At 41.3% G+C, this 21,724-nt stretch overlaps 1 protein-coding gene and 2 non-coding genes across 3 annotated transcripts; 2 read left to right on the forward strand and 1 right to left on the reverse strand.

The window, feature by feature from the left end:
* Positions 1-3,600: 3,600 nt before the first annotated feature.
* On the forward strand, positions 3,601-15,332 carry LOC142483896 (tyrosinase-like). The gene is made up of 4 exons (XM_075583826.1): positions 3,601-4,434; positions 5,175-5,388; positions 13,233-13,374; positions 13,942-15,332. Exons 1-4 carry the CDS (start codon positions 3,640-3,642, stop codon positions 14,120-14,122), a joined length of 1,332 nt encoding a protein of 443 aa, XP_075439941.1. The 5' UTR covers positions 3,601-3,639; the 3' UTR covers positions 14,123-15,332.
* An 859-nt stretch (positions 15,333-16,191) lies between these two features.
* Positions 16,192-16,275, forward strand: TRNAL-UAA (transfer RNA leucine (anticodon UAA)). The gene has a single exon. It is a non-coding gene; the product is annotated as a tRNA-Leu (tRNA).
* Positions 16,276-21,428: 5,153 nt separating this feature from the next.
* On the reverse strand, positions 21,429-21,512 carry TRNAL-UAA (transfer RNA leucine (anticodon UAA)). Its single transcript has one exon. It is a non-coding gene; the product is annotated as a tRNA-Leu (tRNA).
* Positions 21,513-21,724: the final 212 nt, after the last annotated feature.

Here is a 21,724-nt window from a genome sequence, read left to right on the forward strand (position 1 = left end):
ACACATACACAAAACCCCCCTCCACACCCAACAATAACATACACACAATCCACCCCTCCGCACCCAAAAATATACATACACACAACCCCCCCCTCCGCACCCAACATACATATACACACAACACCCCCCTCCGCACCCAACAATACACACATACAACAAAAACCCCTCCCGCATCCAACAATACACATACACACAATCCACCCCTCCGCACCTAACAATACACATACAAACAACCCCCCCTCCGCACCCAGCATAACACATACACACATCCCCCCCCTCCGCACCCAACAATACCCATATCACACAACAATACACATACACACAGCCCCCCCCTCCGCAGCCAACAATACACATACACACAACTTCCCCCTCCGCACCCAGCAATACACATACACACAGCCCCCCTCCGCACCCAACAATACACATACACACAACCCCTCCCTGCATCCAACAATACACATACACAAAACCCCTCCCCGCATCCAACAATTCACATACACACAATCCACCCCTCCGCACCTAACAATACACATAACAAACAACCCCCCCTCCGCACCAGCATAACACATACACACAACCCCCCCTCCGCACCCAACAATACCCATACACACAACAATACACATACACACAGCCCCCCCCTCCGCAACCAACAATACACATACACACAACTTCCCCCTCCGCACCAGCAATACACATACACATCAACCCCCCTCCGTACACCCAACAATACACATACACACAACCCCTCCCTGCATCCAACAATACACATACACAACCCACCCCCCCTCCGCACCCAACAATACACATACACACAACCCCCCCTCCGCACCCAACAATACACATGCACAAACCCCCCTTCACCCAACAATACACATACAACACAACCCCCCCTCCACACCCAACAATACACATACACACAACCCCCCCCTCCGCACCCAACAATACACATACACACAACCCCCCTCTCCTGCACCCAACAATACACATACACAACCCCCAGCTTTTCGCACCCAACAATACAATACACACATACCCCCCTCCACACCCAACAATACACATACACACAACCCCCCTCCGCACCCAACAATACACATACACAACCCCCCCCCCGCACCACAAAAATACACATACACACAACCCCCCCCTCCGCAACCAACAATCACATACACACAAACAGCCCTCCACACCCAACAATACACATACACACAATCCACCCCTCCGCACCCAACAATACACATACACACAACCCCCCCCCCCCTCTCTCTCTCTCTCTCTCTCTCTCTCTCTCTCTCTTTCTCCCTTTCTCTTTCTCTCGTTCTTTCTCCCTTTCTCTCTTTCTCTCTTTCTCTCTCTCTCTCTCTCTCTCTCTCTCTCTCTCTCTCTCTCGTTCTCTCTCTCTTTCTCTCTCTCTCTCTCTCTCTCTCTCTCTCTCTCTCTCTCTCTCGTTCTTTCTCTCTCTCTTTCTCTCTCTCTCTCGTTCTCTCTCGTTCTTCTCTCTCTCTTTCTCTCTCTCTCTCGTTCTCTCTCGTTCTTTCTCTCTCTCTTTCTCTCTCTCTCTCGTTCTTTCTCTCTCTCTTTCTCTCTCTCTCTCTCTCTCTCTCTCTCTCTCTCTTCTCTCTCTTTCTCTCTTTCCCTCTTTCTCTCTCTCCGCACCCAACAATACACATACACACAACCCCCCCTCCGCACCCAACAATACACATACACAAAACCCTCTTCCGCACCCAACAATACACATACACACAACCCCGCCTCTCACCCAACAATACACATACGCACAACCCCCTCCCTCCTCACCCAACAATACACATACACACAAACCCCCCTCCACACCCAACAATACACATACACACAACCCCCCCTCCGCACCCAACAATACACATACACACAACACCCTCTCCGCACCCAAACAATACACATACACAACCCCCCCCCCGCACCCAAAATACACATACACACAACCCCCCCTCCGCAACCAACAATACACATACACACAAACCCCCTTCCACACCCAACAATACACATACACACAATCCACCCCTCCGCACCCAACAATACACATACACACAACCCCCCCCCTCCGCACCCAACAATACACATACACACAACCCCCCCCTCCGCACCCAACAATACACATACACACAACCCCCCCTCCGCACCCAACAATACCCATACACACAACAATACACATACACACAAACCCCCCCTCCGCACCCAACAATACACATACACACAACCCCTCCCCGCATCCAACAATACACATACACTCAACCCCCCCCTCAACACCCAACAATACACATACACACAACCCCCCCCTCCGCACCCAACAATACACATACACACAACCCCCCCCTCCCTGCACCCAACAATACACATACACAACCCCCCCTCCGCACCCAACAATACACATACACACAACCCCCCCTCCACACCCAACAATACACATACACACAACCCCCCCTCCGCACCCAACAATACACATATACACAACCCCCCCTCCGCACCCAACAATACACATACACACAACCCCCCCTCCGCACCCAAACAATACACATACACACAACCCCCCCTCCACACCCAACAATACACATACACACAACCCCCCCATCACACTCAACAATACACATACACACAACCCCCCCTCCGCACCCAACAATACACACACACACAACCCCCCCTCCGCACCCAACAATACACATACACACAACCCCCCTCTCCGCACCCAACAATATACATACACAAACCCCCCCCCTCCGCACCCAAAAATACACATACACAAACCCCCCCTCCGCACCCAACAATACACATACACACAACTCGCCCGCCGCACCCAACAATACACATACACACAACCCCCCCCTCCGCACACAACAATACACATACACACAGCCCCCCCCTCCGCACCCAACAATACACATACACAACCCCCCCCTCCGCACCCAACAATGCACATACACAACCCCCCCTCCCCCTCCACACCCAACAATACACATACACACAAACTCCCCCCCGAATCTGCACGAACAATACACATACACACAAACTCCCCGCCCCCTCTGCACCCAACAATACACATACACACATCCCCCCCCTCCGCACCCAACAATACACATACACACAACCCCCCCCTCCCTGCACCCAACAATACACATACACACAACCCCCCTCCACACCCAACAATACACACACACGGTAGCCAAGAAATGAGTGCCACCTAATTTGGAGTATGTTCGGAAGTAGGGTGTCCCTGGAGAGTAACTTAATGAGGTTCAGCTCTGGAGGTCCCCTTCTTCAATTCAATATATATAAAAATGTCATTTGAAAACCATTGCAGGCTTGGATTGCTTCTTTAAATAAATTAGAAATATCTCTGCCCCACTCATACATTAGATTAAATTAGCCCATGCAAACAGTGTTCGGGGCCTATTTTTGGCCAGTTATAAATCAGGATATTTTTACTCAGTCCAAACCACCATTTAGGGCCTGCACAATGAGTTTCCCGTACAGCTCCCCACCGTGTCCTGTTCTCTGCCACTGGCATTAGACATTTCTCCTCTTTCCTGGCGAAAGAGAGGTCTGAGGGAGTCCTTTGTAACTCTTTCTCTCTCTTTCTCCACATAGGATTGTCTGTAGGAAGCCATGCTTTGCCTTTGTATCTTCCTCACCCTCTGCCTGAGTGCAGTGTACAGCCAGTTCCCCAGAGCCTGCACCACAGAATCTGCTTTTCGGACCAAGATCTGCTGTCCGGCCTGGAAGAATGCCGGCCCCTGTGGTTCCCGTGCCGGGAGGGGTCGATGCCGGAATATGATCGTTTTCCAACCATTTGCAGCTGGACAAGTCCCCCAGTATGACGATGACCGCCTGGGCTGGCCACGACACTATTATGATAGTACGTGCGAATGCTTCGAAAACTACAGTGGTTTCAACTGTGGCAGCTGCAAATACGGTTACTTTGGAGAGAAATGTGATCAGAAAAAGATTGTGATTCGGAGAGAGATCCGGGAGCTTTCCTTTCTGGAGCAAAAGCGATTCTTCAGTTACTTGGCTCTGGCGAAGACCACAAAGAGCAAAGATTTTGTTATCCTGAGCACTGGAGACAGACACCACAGAGACACGTATCGCTTTGTGGATGCTTCAATCTATGATGTGTTCGCTTGGATCCATTACTACTCCATGAAGCCAATACTGATAAACAGCACATTTGATAGCACACATAACTACGCCCATCAGGGCCCTGCTTTTCCTGGCTGGCATCGCCTGGGACTTGTCTCGTTGGAGAGAGAAATTCAGCTAATGACCGGGGATAAAGACTTTGCTCTTCCATATTACGATTGGCGTGGAGAGAAGAACTGCTCAATCTGCACTAACGATTTTGTGGGAGATAATGATGTTCAGGGGATCCTCAACCCATACTCCCACTTCTCAGGCTGGAGGGTGAGTCACATCTTGTTTATAACTTTATGCAATAAGTAAACGTGGGAAGGATGTTGATCCAGGGATTAATCCGATTGCCAATTCTTGGAGTCAGGAAGGAATTTATTTTCCCCCTTATGAGATATCATTGGATGATGTGACTCTGGGGTGTTTTGTTTGCCTTCCTCTGGATCAATAAGTTAGTACAGATATAGGATAAAGTATCTTTCGTCTACATTAAGCATAGGTTGAACTTGATGGATGTATGTCTTTTTTCAACCTCATCTACTATGTAACTATGTAACGATGTAACTATGTAACTATGTAACTTGTTATCCTCTATCTAACTGGGCTGTTTCTCTTTCTCTCTCCAGTTGATTTAGTTTATTTTCTCATTTTCACTTTTTTTCTTTGTAATATCACACTCTACCTCTATTCACCTTTTGTGGAAATATATTAAATACAAACTTTTGAGCACTGGGTCCCTCGGCCTCCCATAGACAGTTTTTTTCTGGACTCCCTGCTTTATTTGCCATGACATTCCTCTGTGCTAAGGTATTATATTTCTATGGACCCAGAACACTATGGGGTGATGTATTATCTGGCTGCAGAACTGAGTAAAATGTGATAGAAAAATAGCAACACATTTATGAAAGAACAAAATCACATATAACAACTACTGTAGATCTCCTAATATGCAATAACAAGCGCACAAGACAGTAGAGGAATTACCATCTCTGTATCATCTCTTTACCCTTCAGTGCATTTGCAGTGGGTTTAATTACCCAGACGCTTACTGCCCATTTGCTAGTGAGGAGTTTCAGATGGAAAGACTGCAGAGAAAACCGGGCGCCAACCCACAGTCCAACAGACTGCCCTCGTTCAAAGATGTGGAGGACACACTCAAGTGGGGAAACTTCGACACACCTCCATATAACAACGAAGCAAAACAAAGCTTCCGTAACGCCCTAGAAGGTACAGAGCCATATTCTCTACATAAGGGTCTCACTGCCCTGATATCTGGAGTTATTATTAAAGATTACTTAGCAGAACCCTCTTCCCTTCCAGTCCAGAAGTAGGTGGAGAGTGGTTACCGAAGCAATTTTAGGAGCAGCTAGAGGAGAAGTTATCCAGAGTGGTTATAGAAGAAATTAAGGGAGGAGTTACAGGGAGCAGTTATTTATAAGACCAGTTATGGGAGAAATTATAGTGAAATGTTGTAGGAGTAATTATAGGAGGAGTCATAGGAGAGTTAAGGGAGAAGTAATAAGGAACTGTTATAATAGCAGTTAGGGGAGAAAAGCAATTACGAGTTATATGGACTATGGATCAGCGTTAGAAGCAGTTAGGGAAGGAGTTATAGAGAATAGTTACTGGAGCAGTTAGAGGAGTTATAAGGAATATGGATCAGCGTTAGAAGCAGTTAGGGATGGAGTTATAGAGAATAGATACTGGAGCAGTTAGAGGAGTTATATGGTGGACTATGGATCAGTGTTAGAAGCAGTTAGGGAAGGAGTTATAGAGAATAGTTACTGGAGCAGTTAGAGGAGTTATAAGGAATATGGATCAGCGTTAGAAGCAGTTAGGGATGGAGTTATAGAGAATAGATACTGGAGCAGTTAGAGGAGTTATATGGACTATGGATCAGCGTTAGAAGCAGTTAGGGAAGGAGTTATAGAGAATAGTTACTGGAGCAGTTAGAGGAGTTATATGGTGGACTATGGATCAGCGTTAGAAGCAGTTAGGGAAGGAGTTATAGAGAATAGATACTGGAGCAGTTAGAGGAGTTATATGGACTATGGATCAGCGTTAGAAGCAGTTAGGGAAGGAGTTATAGAGTATAGTTACTGGAGCAGTTAGAGGAGTTATATGGACTATGGATCAGCGTTAGAAGCAGTTAGGGAAGGAGTTATAGAGAATAGTTACTGGAGCAGTTAGAGGAGTTATAAGGACTATGGATCAGCGTTAGAAGCAGTTAGGGATGGAGTTATAGAGAATAGATACTGGAGCAGTTAGAGGAGTTATATGGACTATGGATCAATGTTAGAAGCAGTTAGGGAAGGAGTTATAGAGAATAGTTACTGGAGCAGTTAGAGGAGTTATATGGACAATGGATCAGCGTTAGAAGCAGTTAGGGAAGGAGTTATAGAGAATAGATACTGGAGCAGTTAGAGGAGTTATAAGGACTATGGATCAGCGTTAGAAGCAGTTAGGGAAGGAGTTATAGAGAATAGATACTAGAGCAGTTATAGGAGTTATATAGACTATGGATCAGCGTTAGAGCAGTTAGGGAAGGAGTTATAGAGAATAGTTACTGGAGCAGTTAGAGGAGTTATAAGGACTATGGATCAGCGTTAGAAGCAGTTAGGGAAGGAGTTATAGAGAATAGTTACAGTAGCAGTTATAGGAGTTATATGGACTATGGATCAGCGTTAGAAGCAGTTAGGGAAGGAGTTATAGAGAATAGTTACTGGAGCAGTTAGAGGAGTTATAAGGACTATGGATCAGCGTTAGAAGCAGTTAGGGAAGGAGTTATAGAGAATAGTTACTGGAGCAGTTAGAGGAGTTATATGGACTATGGATCAGTGTTAGAAGCAGTTAGGGAAGGAGTTATAGAGAATAGATACTGGAGCAGTTAGAGGAGTTATATGGTGGACTATGGATCAGCGTTCGAAGCAGTTAGGGAAGGAGTTATAGAGAATAGATACTGGAGCAGTTAGAGGAGTTATATGGACTATGGATCAGCGTTAGAAGCAGTTAGGGAAGGAGTTATAAAGAATAGTTACTGGAGCAGTTAGAGGAGTTATATGGTGGACTATGGAACAGCGTTAGAAGCAGTTAGGGAAGGACTTATAGAGAATAGTTACTGGAGCAGTTAGAGGAGTTATATGGACTATGGATCAGCGTTAGAAGCAGTTAGGGAAGGAGTTATAGAGAATAGATACTGGTGCAGTTAGAGGAGTTATATGGTGGACTATGGATCAGTGTTAGAAGCAGTTAGGGAAGGAGTTATAGAGAATAGTTACTGGAGCAGTTAGAGGAGTTATAAGGACTATGGATCAGCGTTAGAAGCAGTTAGGGAAGGAGTTATAGAGAATAGTTACTGGAGCAGTTAGAGGAGTTATATGGTGGACTATGGATCAGTGTTAGAAGCAGTTAGGGAAGGAGTTATAGAGAATAGTTACTGGAGCAGTTAGAGGAGTTATATGGTGGACTATGGATCAGTGTTAGAAGCAGTTAGGGAAGGAGTTATAGAGAATAGTTACTGGAGCAGTTAGAGGAGTTATAAGGACTATGGATCAGCGTTAGAAGCAGTTAGGGAAGGAGTTATAGAGAATAGTTACTGGAGCAGTTATAGGAGTTATATGGACTATGGGTCAGCGTTAGAAGCAGTTAGGGAAGGAGTTATAGAGAATAGTTACTGGAGCAGTTAGAGGAGTTATATGGTGGACTATGGATCAGCGTTAGAAGCAGTTAGGGAAGGACTTATAGAGAATAGTTACTGGAGCAGTTAGAGGAGTTATATGGACTATGGATCAGCGTTAGAAGCAGTTAGGGAAGGAGTTATAGAGAATAGTTACTGGAGCAGTTAGAGGAGTTATATGGTGGACTATGGATCAGTGTTAGAAGCAGTTAGGGAAGGAGTTATAGAGTATAGTTACTGGAGCAGTTAGAGGAGTTATAAGGACTATGGATCAGCGTTAGAAGCAGTTAGGGAAGGAGTTATAGAGAATAGTTACTGGAGCAGTTAGAGGAGTTATATGGTGGACTATGGATCAGTGTTAGAAGCAGTTAGGGAAGGAGTTATAGAGAATAGTTACTGGAGCAGTTAGAGGAGTTATATGGACTATGGATCAGCGTTAGAAGCAGTTAGGGAAGGAGTTATAGAGAATAGATACTAGAGCAGTTATAGGAGTTATATAGACTATGGATCAGCGTTAGAGCAGTTAGGGAAGGAGTTATAGAGAATAGTTACTGGAGCAGTTAGAGGAGTTATAAGGACTATGGATCAGCGTTAGAAGCAGTTAGGGAAGGAGTTATAGAGAATAGTTACAGTAGCAGTTATAGGAGTTATATGGACTATGGATCAGCGTTAGAAGCAGTTAGGGAAGGAGTTATAGAGAATAGTTACTGGAGCAGTTAGAGGAGTTATAAGGACTATGGATCAGCGTTAGAAGCAGTTAGGGAAGGAGTTATAGAGAATAGTTACTGGAGCAGTTAGAGGAGTTATAAGGACTATGGATCAGCGTTAGAAGCAGTTAGGGAAGGAGTTATAGAGAATAGATACTGGAGCAGTTAGAGGAGTTATATGGTGGACTATGGATCAGTGTTAGAAGCAGTTAGGGAAGGAGTTATAGAGAATAGATACTGGAGCAGTTAGAGGAGTTATATGGACTATGGATCAGCGTTAGAAGCAGTTAGGGAAGGAGTTATAGAGAATAGTTACTGGAGCAGTTAGAGGAGTTATATGGTGGACTATGGATCAGCGTTAGAAGCAGTTAGGGAAGGAGTTATAGAGAATAGATACTGGAGCAGTTAGAGGAGTTATATGGACTATGGATCAGCGTTAGAAGCAGTTAGGGAAGGAGTTATAGAGTATAGTTACTGGAGCAGTTAGAGGAGTAATATGGACTATGGATCAGCGTTAGAAGCAGTTAGGGAAGGACTTATAGAGAATAGTTACTGGAGCAGTTAGAGGAGTTATATGGACTATGGATCAGCGTTAGAAGCAGTTAGGGAAGGAGTTATAGAGAATAGTTACTGGAGCAGTTAGAGGAGTTATATGGTGGACTATGGATCAGTGTTAGAAGCAGTTAGGGAAGGAGTTATAGAGTATAGTTACTGGAGCAGTTAGAGGAGTTATAAGGACTATGGATCAGCGTTAGAAGCAGTTAGGGAAGGAGTTATAGAGAATAGTTACTGGAGCAGTTAGAGGAGTTATATGGTGGACTATGGATCAGTGTTAGAAGCAGTTAGGGAAGGAGTTATAGAGAATAGTTACTGGAGCAGTTAGAGGAGTTATATGGACTATGGATCAGCGTTAGAAGCAGTTAGGGAAGGAGTTATAGAGAATAGATACTAGAGCAGTTATAGGAGTTATATAGACTATGGATCAGCGTTAGAGCAGTTAGGGAAGGAGTTATAGAGAATAGTTACTGGAGCAGTTAGAGGAGTTATAAGGACTATGGATCAGCGTTAGAAGCAGTTAGGGAAGGAGTTATAGAGAATAGTTACAGTAGCAGTTATAGGAGTTATATGGACTATGGATCAGCGTTAGAAGCAGTTAGGGAAGGAGTTATAGAGAATAGTTACTGGAGCAGTTAGAGGAGTTATAAGGACTATGGATCAGCGTTAGAAGCAGTTAGGGAAGGAGTTATAGAGAATAGTTACTGGAGCAGTTAGAGGAGTTATAAGGACTATGGATCAGCGTTAGAAGCAGTTAGGGAAGGAGTTATAGAGAATAGATACTGGAGCAGTTAGAGGAGTTATATGGTGGACTATGGATCAGTGTTAGAAGCAGTTAGGGAAGGAGTTATAGAGAATAGATACTGGAGCAGTTAGAGGAGTTATATGGACTATGGATCAGCGTTAGAAGCAGTTAGGGAAGGAGTTATAGAGAATAGTTACTGGAGCAGTTAGAGGAGTTATATGGTGGACTATGGATCAGCGTTAGAAGCAGTTAGGGAAGGAGTTATAGAGAATAGATACTGGAGCAGTTAGAGGAGTTATATGGACTATGGATCAGCGTTAGAAGCAGTTAGGGAAGGAGTTATAGAGTATAGTTACTGGAGCAGTTAGAGGAGTAATATGGACTATGGATCAGCGTTAGAAGCAGTTAGGGAAGGAGTTATAGAGAATAGTTACTGGAGCAGTTAGAGGAGTAATATGGACTATGGATCAGCGTTAGAAGCAGTTAGGGAAGGAGTTATAGAATATAGTTACTGGAGCAGTTAGAGGAGTTATATGGACTATGGATCAGTGTTAGAAGCAGTTAGGGAAGGAGTTATAGAGTATAGTTACTGGAGCAGGTAGAGGAGTTATATGGACTATGGATCAGTGTTAGAAGCAGTTAGGGAAGGAGTTATAGAGAATAGTTACTGGAGCAGTTAGAGGAGTTATATGGACTATGGATCAGTGTTAGAAGCAGTTAGGGAAGGAGTTATAGAGAATAGTTACTGGAGCAGTTAGAGGAGTTATATGGACTATGGATCAGCGTTAGAAGCAGTTAGGGAAGGAGTTATAGAGTATAGTTACTGGAGCAGTTAGAGGAGTTATATGGACTATGGATCAGCGTTAGAAGCAGTTAGGGAAGGAGTTATAGAGAATAGATACTGGAGCAGTTAGAGGAGTTATATGGACTATGGATCAGTGTTAGAAGCAGTTAGGGAAGGAGTTATAGAGAATAGTTACTGGAGCAGTTATAGGAGTTATAAGGACTATGTATCAGCGTTAGAAGCAGTTAGGGAAGGAGTTATAGAGAATAGTTACTGGAGCAGTTAGAGGAGTTATATGGACTATGGATCAGCGTTAGAAGCAGTTAGGGAAGAAGTTATAGAGAATAGTTACTGGAGCAGTTAGAGGAGTTATAAGGACTATGGATCAGCGTTAGAAGCAGTTAGGGATGGAGTTATAGAGAATAGATACTGGTGCAGTTAGAGGAGTTATAAGGACTATGGATCAGTGTTAGAAGCAGTTAGGGAAGGAGTTATAGAGAATAGTTACTGGAGCAGTTAGAGGAGTTATAAGGACTATGGATCAGCGTTAGAAGCAGTTAGGGAAGGAGTTATAGAGAATAGATACTGGTGCAGTTAGAGGAGTTATATGGACTATGGATCAGTGTTAGAAGCAGTTAGGGAAGGAGTTATAGAGAATAGATACTGGTGCAGTTAGAGGAGTTATATGGTGGACCATGGATCAGTGTTAGAAGCAGTTAGGGAAGGAGTTATAAAGAATAGTTACTGGAGCAGTTAGAGGAGTTATATGGTGGACTATGGAACAGCGTTAGAAGCAGTTAGGGAAGGACTTATAGAGAATAGTTACTGGAGCAGTTAGAGGAGTTATATGGACTATGGATCAGCGTTAGAAGCAGTTAGGGAAGGAGTTATAGAGAATAGTTACTGGAGCAGTTAGAGGAGTTATATGGTGGACTATGGATCAGTGTTAGAAGCAGTTAGGGAAGGAGTTATAGAGAATAGTTACTGGAGCAGTTAGAGGAGTTATATGGTGGACTATGGATCAATGTTAGAAGCAGTTAGGGAAGGAGTAATAGAGAATAGTTACTGGAGCAGTTAGAGGAGTTATAAGGACTATGGATCAGCGTTTGAAGCAGTTAGGGAAGGAGTTATAGAGAATAGTTACTGGAGCAGTTATAGGAGTTATATGGACTATGGATCAGTGTTAGAAGCAGTTAGGGAAGGAGTTATAGAGAATAGATACTAGAACAGTTATAGGAGTTATAAGGACTATGGATCAGCGTTAGAAGCAGTTAGGGAAGGAGTTATAGAGAATAGTTACTGGAGCAGTTAGAGGAGTTATATGGACTATGGATCAGCGTTAGAAGCAGTTAGGGAAGGAGTTATAGAGAATAGATACTAGAACAGTTATAGGAGTTATATGGTGGACCATGGATCAGTGTTAGAAGCAGTTAGGGAAGGAGTTATAAAGAATAGTTACTGGAGCAGTTAGAGGAGTTATATGGTGGACTATGGAACAGCGTTAGAAGCAGTTAGGGAAGGACTTATAGAGAATAGTTACTGGAGCAGTTAGAGGAGTTATATGGACTATGGATCAGCGTTAGAAGCAGTTAGGGAAGGAGTTATAGAGAATAGTTACTGGAGCAGTTAGAGGAGTTATATGGTGGACTATGGATCAGTGTTAGAAGCAGTTAGGGAAGGAGTTATAGAGAATAGTTACTGGAGCAGTTAGAGGAGTTATATGGTGGACTATGGATCAATGTTAGAAGCAGTTAGGGAAGGAGTTATAGAGAATAGTTACTGGAGCAGTTAGAGGAGTTATAAGGACTATGGATCAGCGTTTGAAGCAGTTAGGGAAGGAGTTATAGAGAATAGTTACTGGAGCAGTTATAGGAGTTATATGGACTATGGATCAGTGTTAGAAGCAGTTAGGGAAGGAGTTATAGAGAATAGATACTAGAACAGTTATAGGAGTTATAAGGACTATGGATCAGCGTTTGAAGCAGTTAGGGAAGGAGTTATAGAGAATAGTTACTGGAGCAGTTATAGGAGTTATATGGACTATGGATCAGCGTTAGAAGCAGTTAGGGAAGGAGTTATAGAGAATAGATACTAGAACAGTTATAGGAGTTATAAGGACTATGGATCAGCGTTAGAAGCAGTTACGGAAGGAGTTATAGAGAATAGTTACTGGAGCAGTTAGAGGAGTTATAAGGACTATGGATCAGCGTTAGAAGCAGTTAGGGAAGGAGTTATAGAGAATAGTTACTGGAGCAGTTAGCGTAGTTATAAGGACTATGGATCAGCGTTAGAAGCAGTTAGGGAAGGAGTTATAGAGAATAGTTACTGGAGCAGGTAGATAAGGAGTTATACAGTAGGTAGCAGTTTTAGGAACGTTTAGGGTTCAAGTTAACGGGATCAGTCATCTCAATATTAAAATGAGATGTATTAATATTTCTGCAGTTATCCTCTCCTTTTAATCACTTAAATCCTTCAGGTCTGTGGCTTTGTTATAACTTCTTTACTCAGATAACTGAATCAGAAAATTGATACAAGAGAAAATGATATAATCTCTTTTTGTACTGTATCCATATATGTTCCATATGTGTTTTCTCTGTGTTTTAGGGTTCTTGAGGGCATCAGATGGCATGACCTTAGAAAGGAACATGCACAACCTGGTTCATATATATCTCGGAGGCACAATGTCCCAAGTGGCAATCTCCAGCAATGACCCAGTGTTTGTGCTCCACCACGGCTTCATTGACAAGTACGTTACAACACAAGTCAACTCTTAAATGTAAACCAATTACAGGCCTCAATTCCAGCATGTACTGATTGCCTCATGGTGACTGTATTAGTTGTGTCAGAGTTCGATGAGGATTAGGAGGGAGGGAGACACAACGATTAGAAGAAAGAAAGAGAGGATAGAGGGAGTCATTGTTAAGGCAAATGAAAGCTAGAAGAGTTAGCATGGATGAAGAGTACAGATTGAACAAAGGTAGACCAGTGACAGAAGGTTAGATTGTAGAGTGAGGAACTGAGGTTTGCATCGAGTGGAAGAAAAGTTCTAAGTTTCGCCTTTATGAAGATAGGGAGTTGGAGGAAAATGCAGAGAGGGAAGTTTAGGATAATGTGTAGGCCTAAAGCATACAGTGGTGAGGCTTAATGAAAATATACAGAATCCAGGCCGAGTGGGAGAATAGAGAGAGGATAATAGATTGGGGGTTAGACTGTACATTGAGAGAGGACATTAGGTCAGAGTAAAGCTTGCAGGTTTCAGTTGATTTCAGGAAAAGGATATTGATATACATTCTTAAAAACATTTCTGTTGCAGGATCTATGAGGCCTGGATACACAAATATAATGGAACTCCTGATACATATCCTGAAAACGAGGAGCTGGGACAGGGCCCGAACGAGTGCTCCACCCCGTACTTCCCGTGTTACAGAAACAAAGATCTGCTCCGCAAGTCAACATATTTTGGATACAAATATTCAACATATCAGGGCCTGTAAACAGGAGCGGAAGCTTCAGTCACCCCTCAGAGAGAGAGCAGAAACCCGATAACTCGTGGGAAGCCGGACTTAGAACTTTCTTCTATTTGTCTGGGATTCTAACAATCTCTCAAACAGAGAAAACAAGATATTATTCTGATCATCAAACTTGTTTTTAATACTTTGTTAATTTTCTTCCAGTGGGGAAGGTTCAAATCCACGTTTTAGTGTAAAACACAAAGCTTTAGCTGTGATATTTCTGTCTGCAACTGTTACATACGCCCATAACATACTGTATATTATCTCTTACTGTGCAACCAATGTCTTGTATGTAATGTATAACCCTGCTCACTTAATTTAACTATGTACTTGTAACCATGTTACTGTCATCATAACTCTGTGCCCAGCACATACATGAAGACGAGAGGTAACTCTCAATGTATTACTTCCTGGTACAATATCTAATCAATAAATAATATAGCAACGCGATTGCAGCAAATCTGCTGTGGACTGTAATGTCAGTATAACAGCGTAATGAATAAGGCTCCAAGATCTCCAGCAGCTTGCAGTCCCATTCAGTGTGTGAGACCTCATGTTAACGCTGAGGAGTAGGGCCTGGGCTCGGTTTCTGCTGAATATCCTTTCATGCTCTTCACTCAGCGTCCCCGTGTTTGTTTAATGCTCCGACGCTGCCTTCCCATGCTCAGGAAGATGTAAGCTCTATATTTCCATTCATTAATCTAAAGATGATTTTAAATCCCCTTGAGCAAGGTCTATGGTATCTCCTGCCAATTCTCCACACTCCTCCTTGGTCCAGAACCTGTATGTAATATAACATATTAATTTAGGGAGCAAACTCTGATATTTTTGTTTATTCTGTTTATTTCCAACTCCACAGCGTTACACAATCTGTTATTGTCCTCTTAACAAATTAATAACAGCGTTATACAATCTGTCATTGTCCTCTTAACAAATTAATAACAGCGTTACACAACTGTCATTGTCCTCTTAACAAATTAATAACAGGTGAAAGTAAATTCCAGTTAGAGAGTCAACATTCATCATTGAAATATTTCACACTTACAGTAGCTGCTGATAGAAATCTGCATTATGTTTTGAAACTCAGGGATTTAACATTCTATTTAATTGTTTGTTTCTGATTATTTATTACTTCTACTGTAATTCCATGCACATGGCTCAAAAAAAAAAAAAAATCCTACCTAATTATTAATGTTTTCCTCTGTGTTATTCTACATTATGATCAAATAAAGAATAAAATCCAATGTGGGTTTATTCAGTTATTCCAATCCAATGTTGTTGTTAGAGCACATGTATGTATGTATGTATGTATGTACAGTATGTATGTATGTATGTATCTATGTATGTATGTATGTATGTATGTATGTATGTATGTCTTTATTTATATAGCGCCATTAATGTACATAGCGCTTCACAGTAGTAATACACGTGACAATCATATAAATAATAAATAATACAAATAGTACATCAATGGAATAAGTGCTTTCAGACATATAAGTGGCATTTAGGAAAAGGAGTCAGTAGTAGGGAGGCATACATTATGTCAAACTTTTTTTGATAGGTGCCACGGCCCCTTTTGCCTTAAGCCCCACCCCCTTTGGCCATAACCCCGCCCACATGTCCCGCCCCTTCCGTATCTGGTCCCGCCCCTTCCGTATCCGGCCCCGCCCACTGCACCAATTTTTTGAGGTTGACGCCCCCTTTGCCAAAAACTCGCGGTTGACGCCTCCTACGCCAAAAAAATGTGGTTGACGCCCCCTGCGCCAATTTTAATTTTTTTATTATGATGTGTATTTTTTATTCTTTTTTGTGATTGGTGCATACTGTTGACGTAGATAGGAGGAGGCGTGTACATATGCGGGGCATGTCCATGTTTATAGGCGTTTGGGACATGCCCGAACATGTTTTTTTTTCATATGGGCAAGTCTGGACATGTTTATTCTGGAATAACGCAGTGCGCATGTCAGAAAATTTCAAAAGACGTTGAATAGAGGGCATTTTTTTTTTTAATGCAGACAGAATAAGGTTTTAAGAGGATAAACCCCTCAAGTGTCAGGGTGGCCGAGTGGTTTAAGGCGTTGGACTTAAGATCCAATGTACGTATGTCCTCGTGGGTTTGAATCCCTCCTCTGACATAATCATTTTATATATTTTTTATTTGTATATTGTCTGTACATGTGTTAGCCGCAACAGGGCTACATAAAAAGAAAAAGCACAAGTGTATAATAGTCAAAAAAAAATATTTTATTTTTAAAAGATACAACATTTTCAACCATGAATTAATTACAAGGCGTATTTACAAGTAAAAAAAAATAAGGTATTTCAAAAGACGATGAAAAGAGGGCATAGCATTTAAGTGATAAAATAGTCAAAATGTTTATTTTATTTTTAAAAGATACAACATTTTCAAGCAGGAATTAATTACAAGGCGTATTTACAAGTAAAAAAAAAAAGTAAATAAGCTATTTCAAAAGACGATGAAAAGAGAGCATAGCATTTTTTAAATTCAGACAGAATACTGCTTTAAGAGGATAAACTCTTTTCATATATTTTTTATTTGTATATAGTCTGTACTTGTGTTAGCTGCAACAGGGCTACATAAAAATAAAAAGCATAAGTGTATAATAGTCAAAAATATTTATTTATTTTTAAAAGATACAACAGTTTCAAGCAGGAATTAAATACAAGGCTTATTTACAAGTAAAAAAAAAGTAAATAAGGTAATTCAAAAGACTATGAAAAGCAGTCATAGCAGATGAAACAACAGACTCATTGGCAGAGGGGGGGCACAATGGCAGGACAGACAACCACATGCGGTTTTAATTGAGAACAGATGTGTGGTGTGTTGATATATAATTATTCCTGCACTGTGAATAATTACTGATTGATAGGCTTATCAGGAGAAACAAAACATTAAGCATGATTATTTTCACAGTTTGGCTAGCCTGAGTGATACCTAATGTGAGGTTCAACAGGTTATCAGTAACGCTTTAAACAGATGCGGAAAGGACCATAGAAACATTATATTGATTTATGAAACACTATTAAAGAATGCACAGACATACAAGATAAAAAAAACGGATGCACAATTACGAAAAATATATTACACGCCGAAAACGCCGGGTTCCTTTGGCAGCATACAGAGTTTAAATAATGCAGCACAAAAATACGGTATTTCAAATGCAACGGTCAAAAATTATCTTTCAGATCAAGATGTCTATTCGTTATACAAACCAGCGCGAAAAAAATTCAAAAGGAATATGATTTTAGTTTCTAATGTGGATTTGCAATGACAGGCTGATCTCGTATCAATGATTGATTTTGCCAAGTTTAATGACGGCGCCCGCTATATACTGACGGTTATTGATATTTTGTCAAAAAGGCCGGGGCGAAATTGTTGCGAAATAAAACCGGGTTAAGCGTCGCTACTGCGTTGCAGGAAATTTTCTTAGAGGCCGTGTGCCTCAAAAGTTACAAACTGACAGAGGTAAAGAATTCTTGAATAAGAATGTTAATTTACTGCTCAAAAAATATGGCATTAACAGTTTCATTTCTGGCAACTCAGTTAAGGCCGCAGTTATTGAACGCTTTAATAGGACATTAAAAACGAAAATGTGGCGCTTTTTCACAGCTCATAATACGTACCGGTACAACGATGTGTTATCAGACTTAATATGCAGCTATAACCACACGCCACATCGCACCATTAAGTGTGCTCCAAAGGATGTAACGCAAGCGAATTCTCTCACCGTTTGGAAGACTATTTATGGGCCACATGTGAGTTCTAAGAAACTTAAGCCACTTTTAAAAATTAGAGATCACGTTCGGATATCAAAGTATAAAGGCGTTTTTACAAAGGGTTATGAACAGTGTTTTACAGATGAAATATGTATTATTGATGATGTACGCATGAAAAGCGTGAAACCTCTGTATAAGCTTACAGATAGCGCTGGTGAGGCCATAGAAGGCTCATTCTACGCTGAAGAGGTACAAAAAATACCAAAGAATTTAAATCGCGTTTACAGAATTGAGAAGATATTAAAACAAAAAAGCGTAAGGCGTAAAATCGTCTACTACGTTAAATGGTGGGGATACCCTACATAATTCAACAGCTGGATAGAAAAAGCACAACTAACTCGTTTGTAGAAATACGCCGTCATGGAGGATATTGCATTTTATGTAACGCTGCCTAGTAATGCGTCATACGAAACGTTCCCCCAAAATGACATTTCTAATTATACGACAAAACTAGCCAAGCCCATTATTTTAAAAAGTGAATGGGAGGTTGCTTTAACAGAAATACAGTATCCACATACTTGGAATACATTTGAAACAGTGGACGGTAACGTATCTGTAACCCAACTAAGTCCGCAGATGTGGAACGCTGCGACAGACAGCACAATACATGTAGCACCGCTAAACGCCATTAAATCAAACTTCACGGTAAAAGCAGGGTATTATAGTGATATTAATGAATTGGTTAGGTCTATTAATAATGCGATGGTCAGCAGCAAAGTGAAATTGAAATATGATGACTTTGAAAGAACAGTATCTGTTGTGGGCACACAACGCTTTACAGCCTCAGAACGTATGATGAACATTCTAGGCCTGGATTCTAATAATATCGATAAAATTGAAAAAAGGGCTAAAATATGTGCAGATATAAAAAATGGCTTTTATACAATATTTGTTTATACCGACATCATTATGCATCAACGCATAGGTCACAGTTTTGTCCCACTACTTCGTACCGTTGAAATCACCGGCAATAATAATGATATCATTACGCAGCGCTACATAAAACCTGATTACATCCCCGTCAGTAAATATCACATCGATTGCATTACAATCGAGATAAAGAACGACCAAAATAAGAACGTCTCATTCAAGTACGGGAAGTCCATTGTAAAACTACACTTTCGGCCGCGCAAAGGCTCTTTGTATTGAAAGGGCCGGCAACATGGTGGCCGTTAAAAATTATGGCGAGCCACAGGTTTACAGTATGTATTATAGGGCACAAGCAGGAAATGGCTTACAGGGTTTTCATGGGAGCCCTTATATGTACGGTCGTGGATTAGCAGGCATTTTACGCAGTCTGTTTAGGCGGGCGGTGCCGTTATTCAGACGCTGCTTTGATATTGTAAAACCTCATGTAAAAACTGCAGCACTAAATATCGCTAGAGACGTTGTAGGGCGTGTTTCAACCGCGGTGACGAATAAAATGGGCGGTGCAGCACAAGATGGGTCCGGTCTCGTGTACATCAGTAGAATCAGTGCTAAAGGCAAACGCAAGCGCAGCGTTGCATTCCCACCCAGCACAGCCCGTTATCAAAACAAAAAGAGCAGTCGCAACGTCAGAAAGAAGAAAAAAACCTCGCGACGGAACTTAAACGACATCTTTTGATTCATTTGACAAGAAAAAAAGGTGCTTTTATTTATATATACATATATATATATATTTTTTTTTATCGCTTTAATTCGTCATGTCATTTATTCAGACCAATGCCGTAGAACGCGCTAAAGCAGAAACGGGCCACTTTCAAAGGCATATGACACACACGTGCATAGAAAAAAGTATGCATGTGGAAATACAAACAGCAGCGACTATTTCAGAAAACGCGCCTATGGAATTTTATAGCGCCGAAAGCGGGGAAGATTACTGCGACATCAACAATGCATTAAATTACATTACCTGTAAGATGGAGGCGTTGACATTGTAAATCAGCACGTGAAAACGACGGAGCGAAATAACGCTTTCAGCCGCAGTGTTGAATAAAATGGGCGGTACAACGCCAACATGCTCCGGACACAGGTACATAAGTAAAGCAATTCTAAAGACAAACGCATACAACGCGTAGCGTTTCAGCCTTGCACATATCGGTGCCAAAACAAACAGAGCGGACGCAAAAGACAGAAAGAAGAGAAAAACGGCACTTAAAAATAAAAAATAGATACATAATTATTGTATCTGCATGTCCCTATTGTAGGATATAAAAAAGTGTAATAAAACGAATAGAAACACTCTCTTAGCCAACTTAGATATATAATTACAGCCGTAATCTATAAATTTTAAATAAATTAAAAAAATGTCTATAGTGTTAGTTTTAAATATAACCGCGATACATTGTCATACATACCCCGTTTTTGATTTGTCATTATGGATGGTTCAGGGCAGTGTTGTTTGGTCGAACGCTTGACAGTGCGTACACCGTTTTCCGTACCAGCCTTGGTTTGTTCTGCAGCCACAATAATTATGTATCTATTTTTTATTTTTAAATGCTGTTGTCTATTATAAAACTTTTTAATACTGAGGACATTGTTCACAGATTCAAAAATGCACCGGCACCAAAACGTTAGAAGCCCAAAAATCGCCGCTGAAATGCAAAGCCAGAACAAGAAACCACAGGCCCCACAAACTGAAAAGCCTGGTGAATATATTGTGTTGTTGTGCCATTCAAGCATCTATATACATGGTATTGTGTAATGTAGTACTACCATAGCGCCTCAAGATGGCCGGACTTTAATCTATTAATGAAATGAGCTGACATGTTTCTATGGTCCTTTCCGCATCTGTTTAAAGCGTTACTGATAACCTATTGAACCTCACATTAGGTATCACTCAGGCTAGCCAAACTGTGAAAATAATCATGCTTAATGTTTTGTTTCTCTTGATAAGCCTATCAATCAGTAATTATTCACAGTGCCGGAATAATTATATATCAACACACGACACATCTGTTCTCAATTAACACCGCATGTGTTTGTCTGTCCTGCCATTGTGCCCCCCCTCTGCCAATGAGTCTGTTGTTTCATCTGCTATGACCGCTTTTCATAGTCTTTTGAAATGCCTTATTTACTTTTTTTTACTTGTAAATAAGCCTTGTATTTAATTCCTGCTTGAAACTATTGTATCTTTTAAAAATAAATAAATATTTTTGACTATTATACACTTGTGCTTTTTTTTATGTAGCCCTGTTGCGGCTAACACAAGTACAGACTATATACAAATAAAAAATATATAAAAAGAGTTTATCCTCTTAAAGCAGTATTCTGTCTGAATTTAAAAAATGATATGCCCTCTTTTCATCGACTTTTGAAATACCTTATTTACTTTTTTTTTACTTGTAAATACGCCTTGTAATTAATTCATGCTTGAAAATGTTGTATCTTTTAAAAATAAAATAAACATTTTTGACTATTATACACTTGTGCTTTTTATTTTATGTAGCCCTGTTGAGGCTAACACATGTACAGACTATATACAAATAAAAATGATATAAAACGATTATGTCAGAGGAGGGATTCAAACCCACGAGGACATACGTACATTGGATCTTAAGTCCAACGCCTTAAACCACTCGGCCACCCTGACACTTGAGGGATTTATCCTCTTAAAGCCGTATTCTGTCTGAATTAAAAAAAAATGCCCTCTATTCAACGTCTTTTGAAATTTTCTGACATGCGCACTGCCCATATGAAAAAAAAACATGTTCGGGTATGTCCCAAACGCCTATAAACATGGACATGCCCCGCGTATGTACACGCCTCCTCCTATCTACGTCAACAGTATGCACCAATCACAAA

The sequence above is a fragment of the Ascaphus truei genome, unplaced genomic scaffold, assembly GCF_040206685.1.
Source record: "Ascaphus truei isolate aAscTru1 unplaced genomic scaffold, aAscTru1.hap1 HAP1_SCAFFOLD_388, whole genome shotgun sequence".
Classification (NCBI taxonomy): domain Eukaryota; kingdom Metazoa; phylum Chordata; class Amphibia; order Anura; family Ascaphidae; genus Ascaphus; species Ascaphus truei.

What these genes read in the sequence shown, in the direction of transcription:
- LOC142483896 (XM_075583826.1), top strand. Translation starts at nt 3,640, where the DNA reads ATGCTTTGCCTTTGTATCTTCCTCACCCTCTGCCTGAGTGCAGTGTAC. An exon ending in CCCACTTCTCAGGCTGGAGG is followed by an intron (nt 4,435 to 5,174) that starts GTGAGTCACATC and finishes TTTACCCTTCAG; the next exon opens with TGCATTTGCAGTGGGTTTAA. An exon ending in CACCACGGCTTCATTGACAA is followed by an intron (nt 13,375 to 13,941) that starts GTACGTTACAAC and finishes TTTCTGTTGCAG; the next exon opens with GATCTATGAGGCCTGGATAC.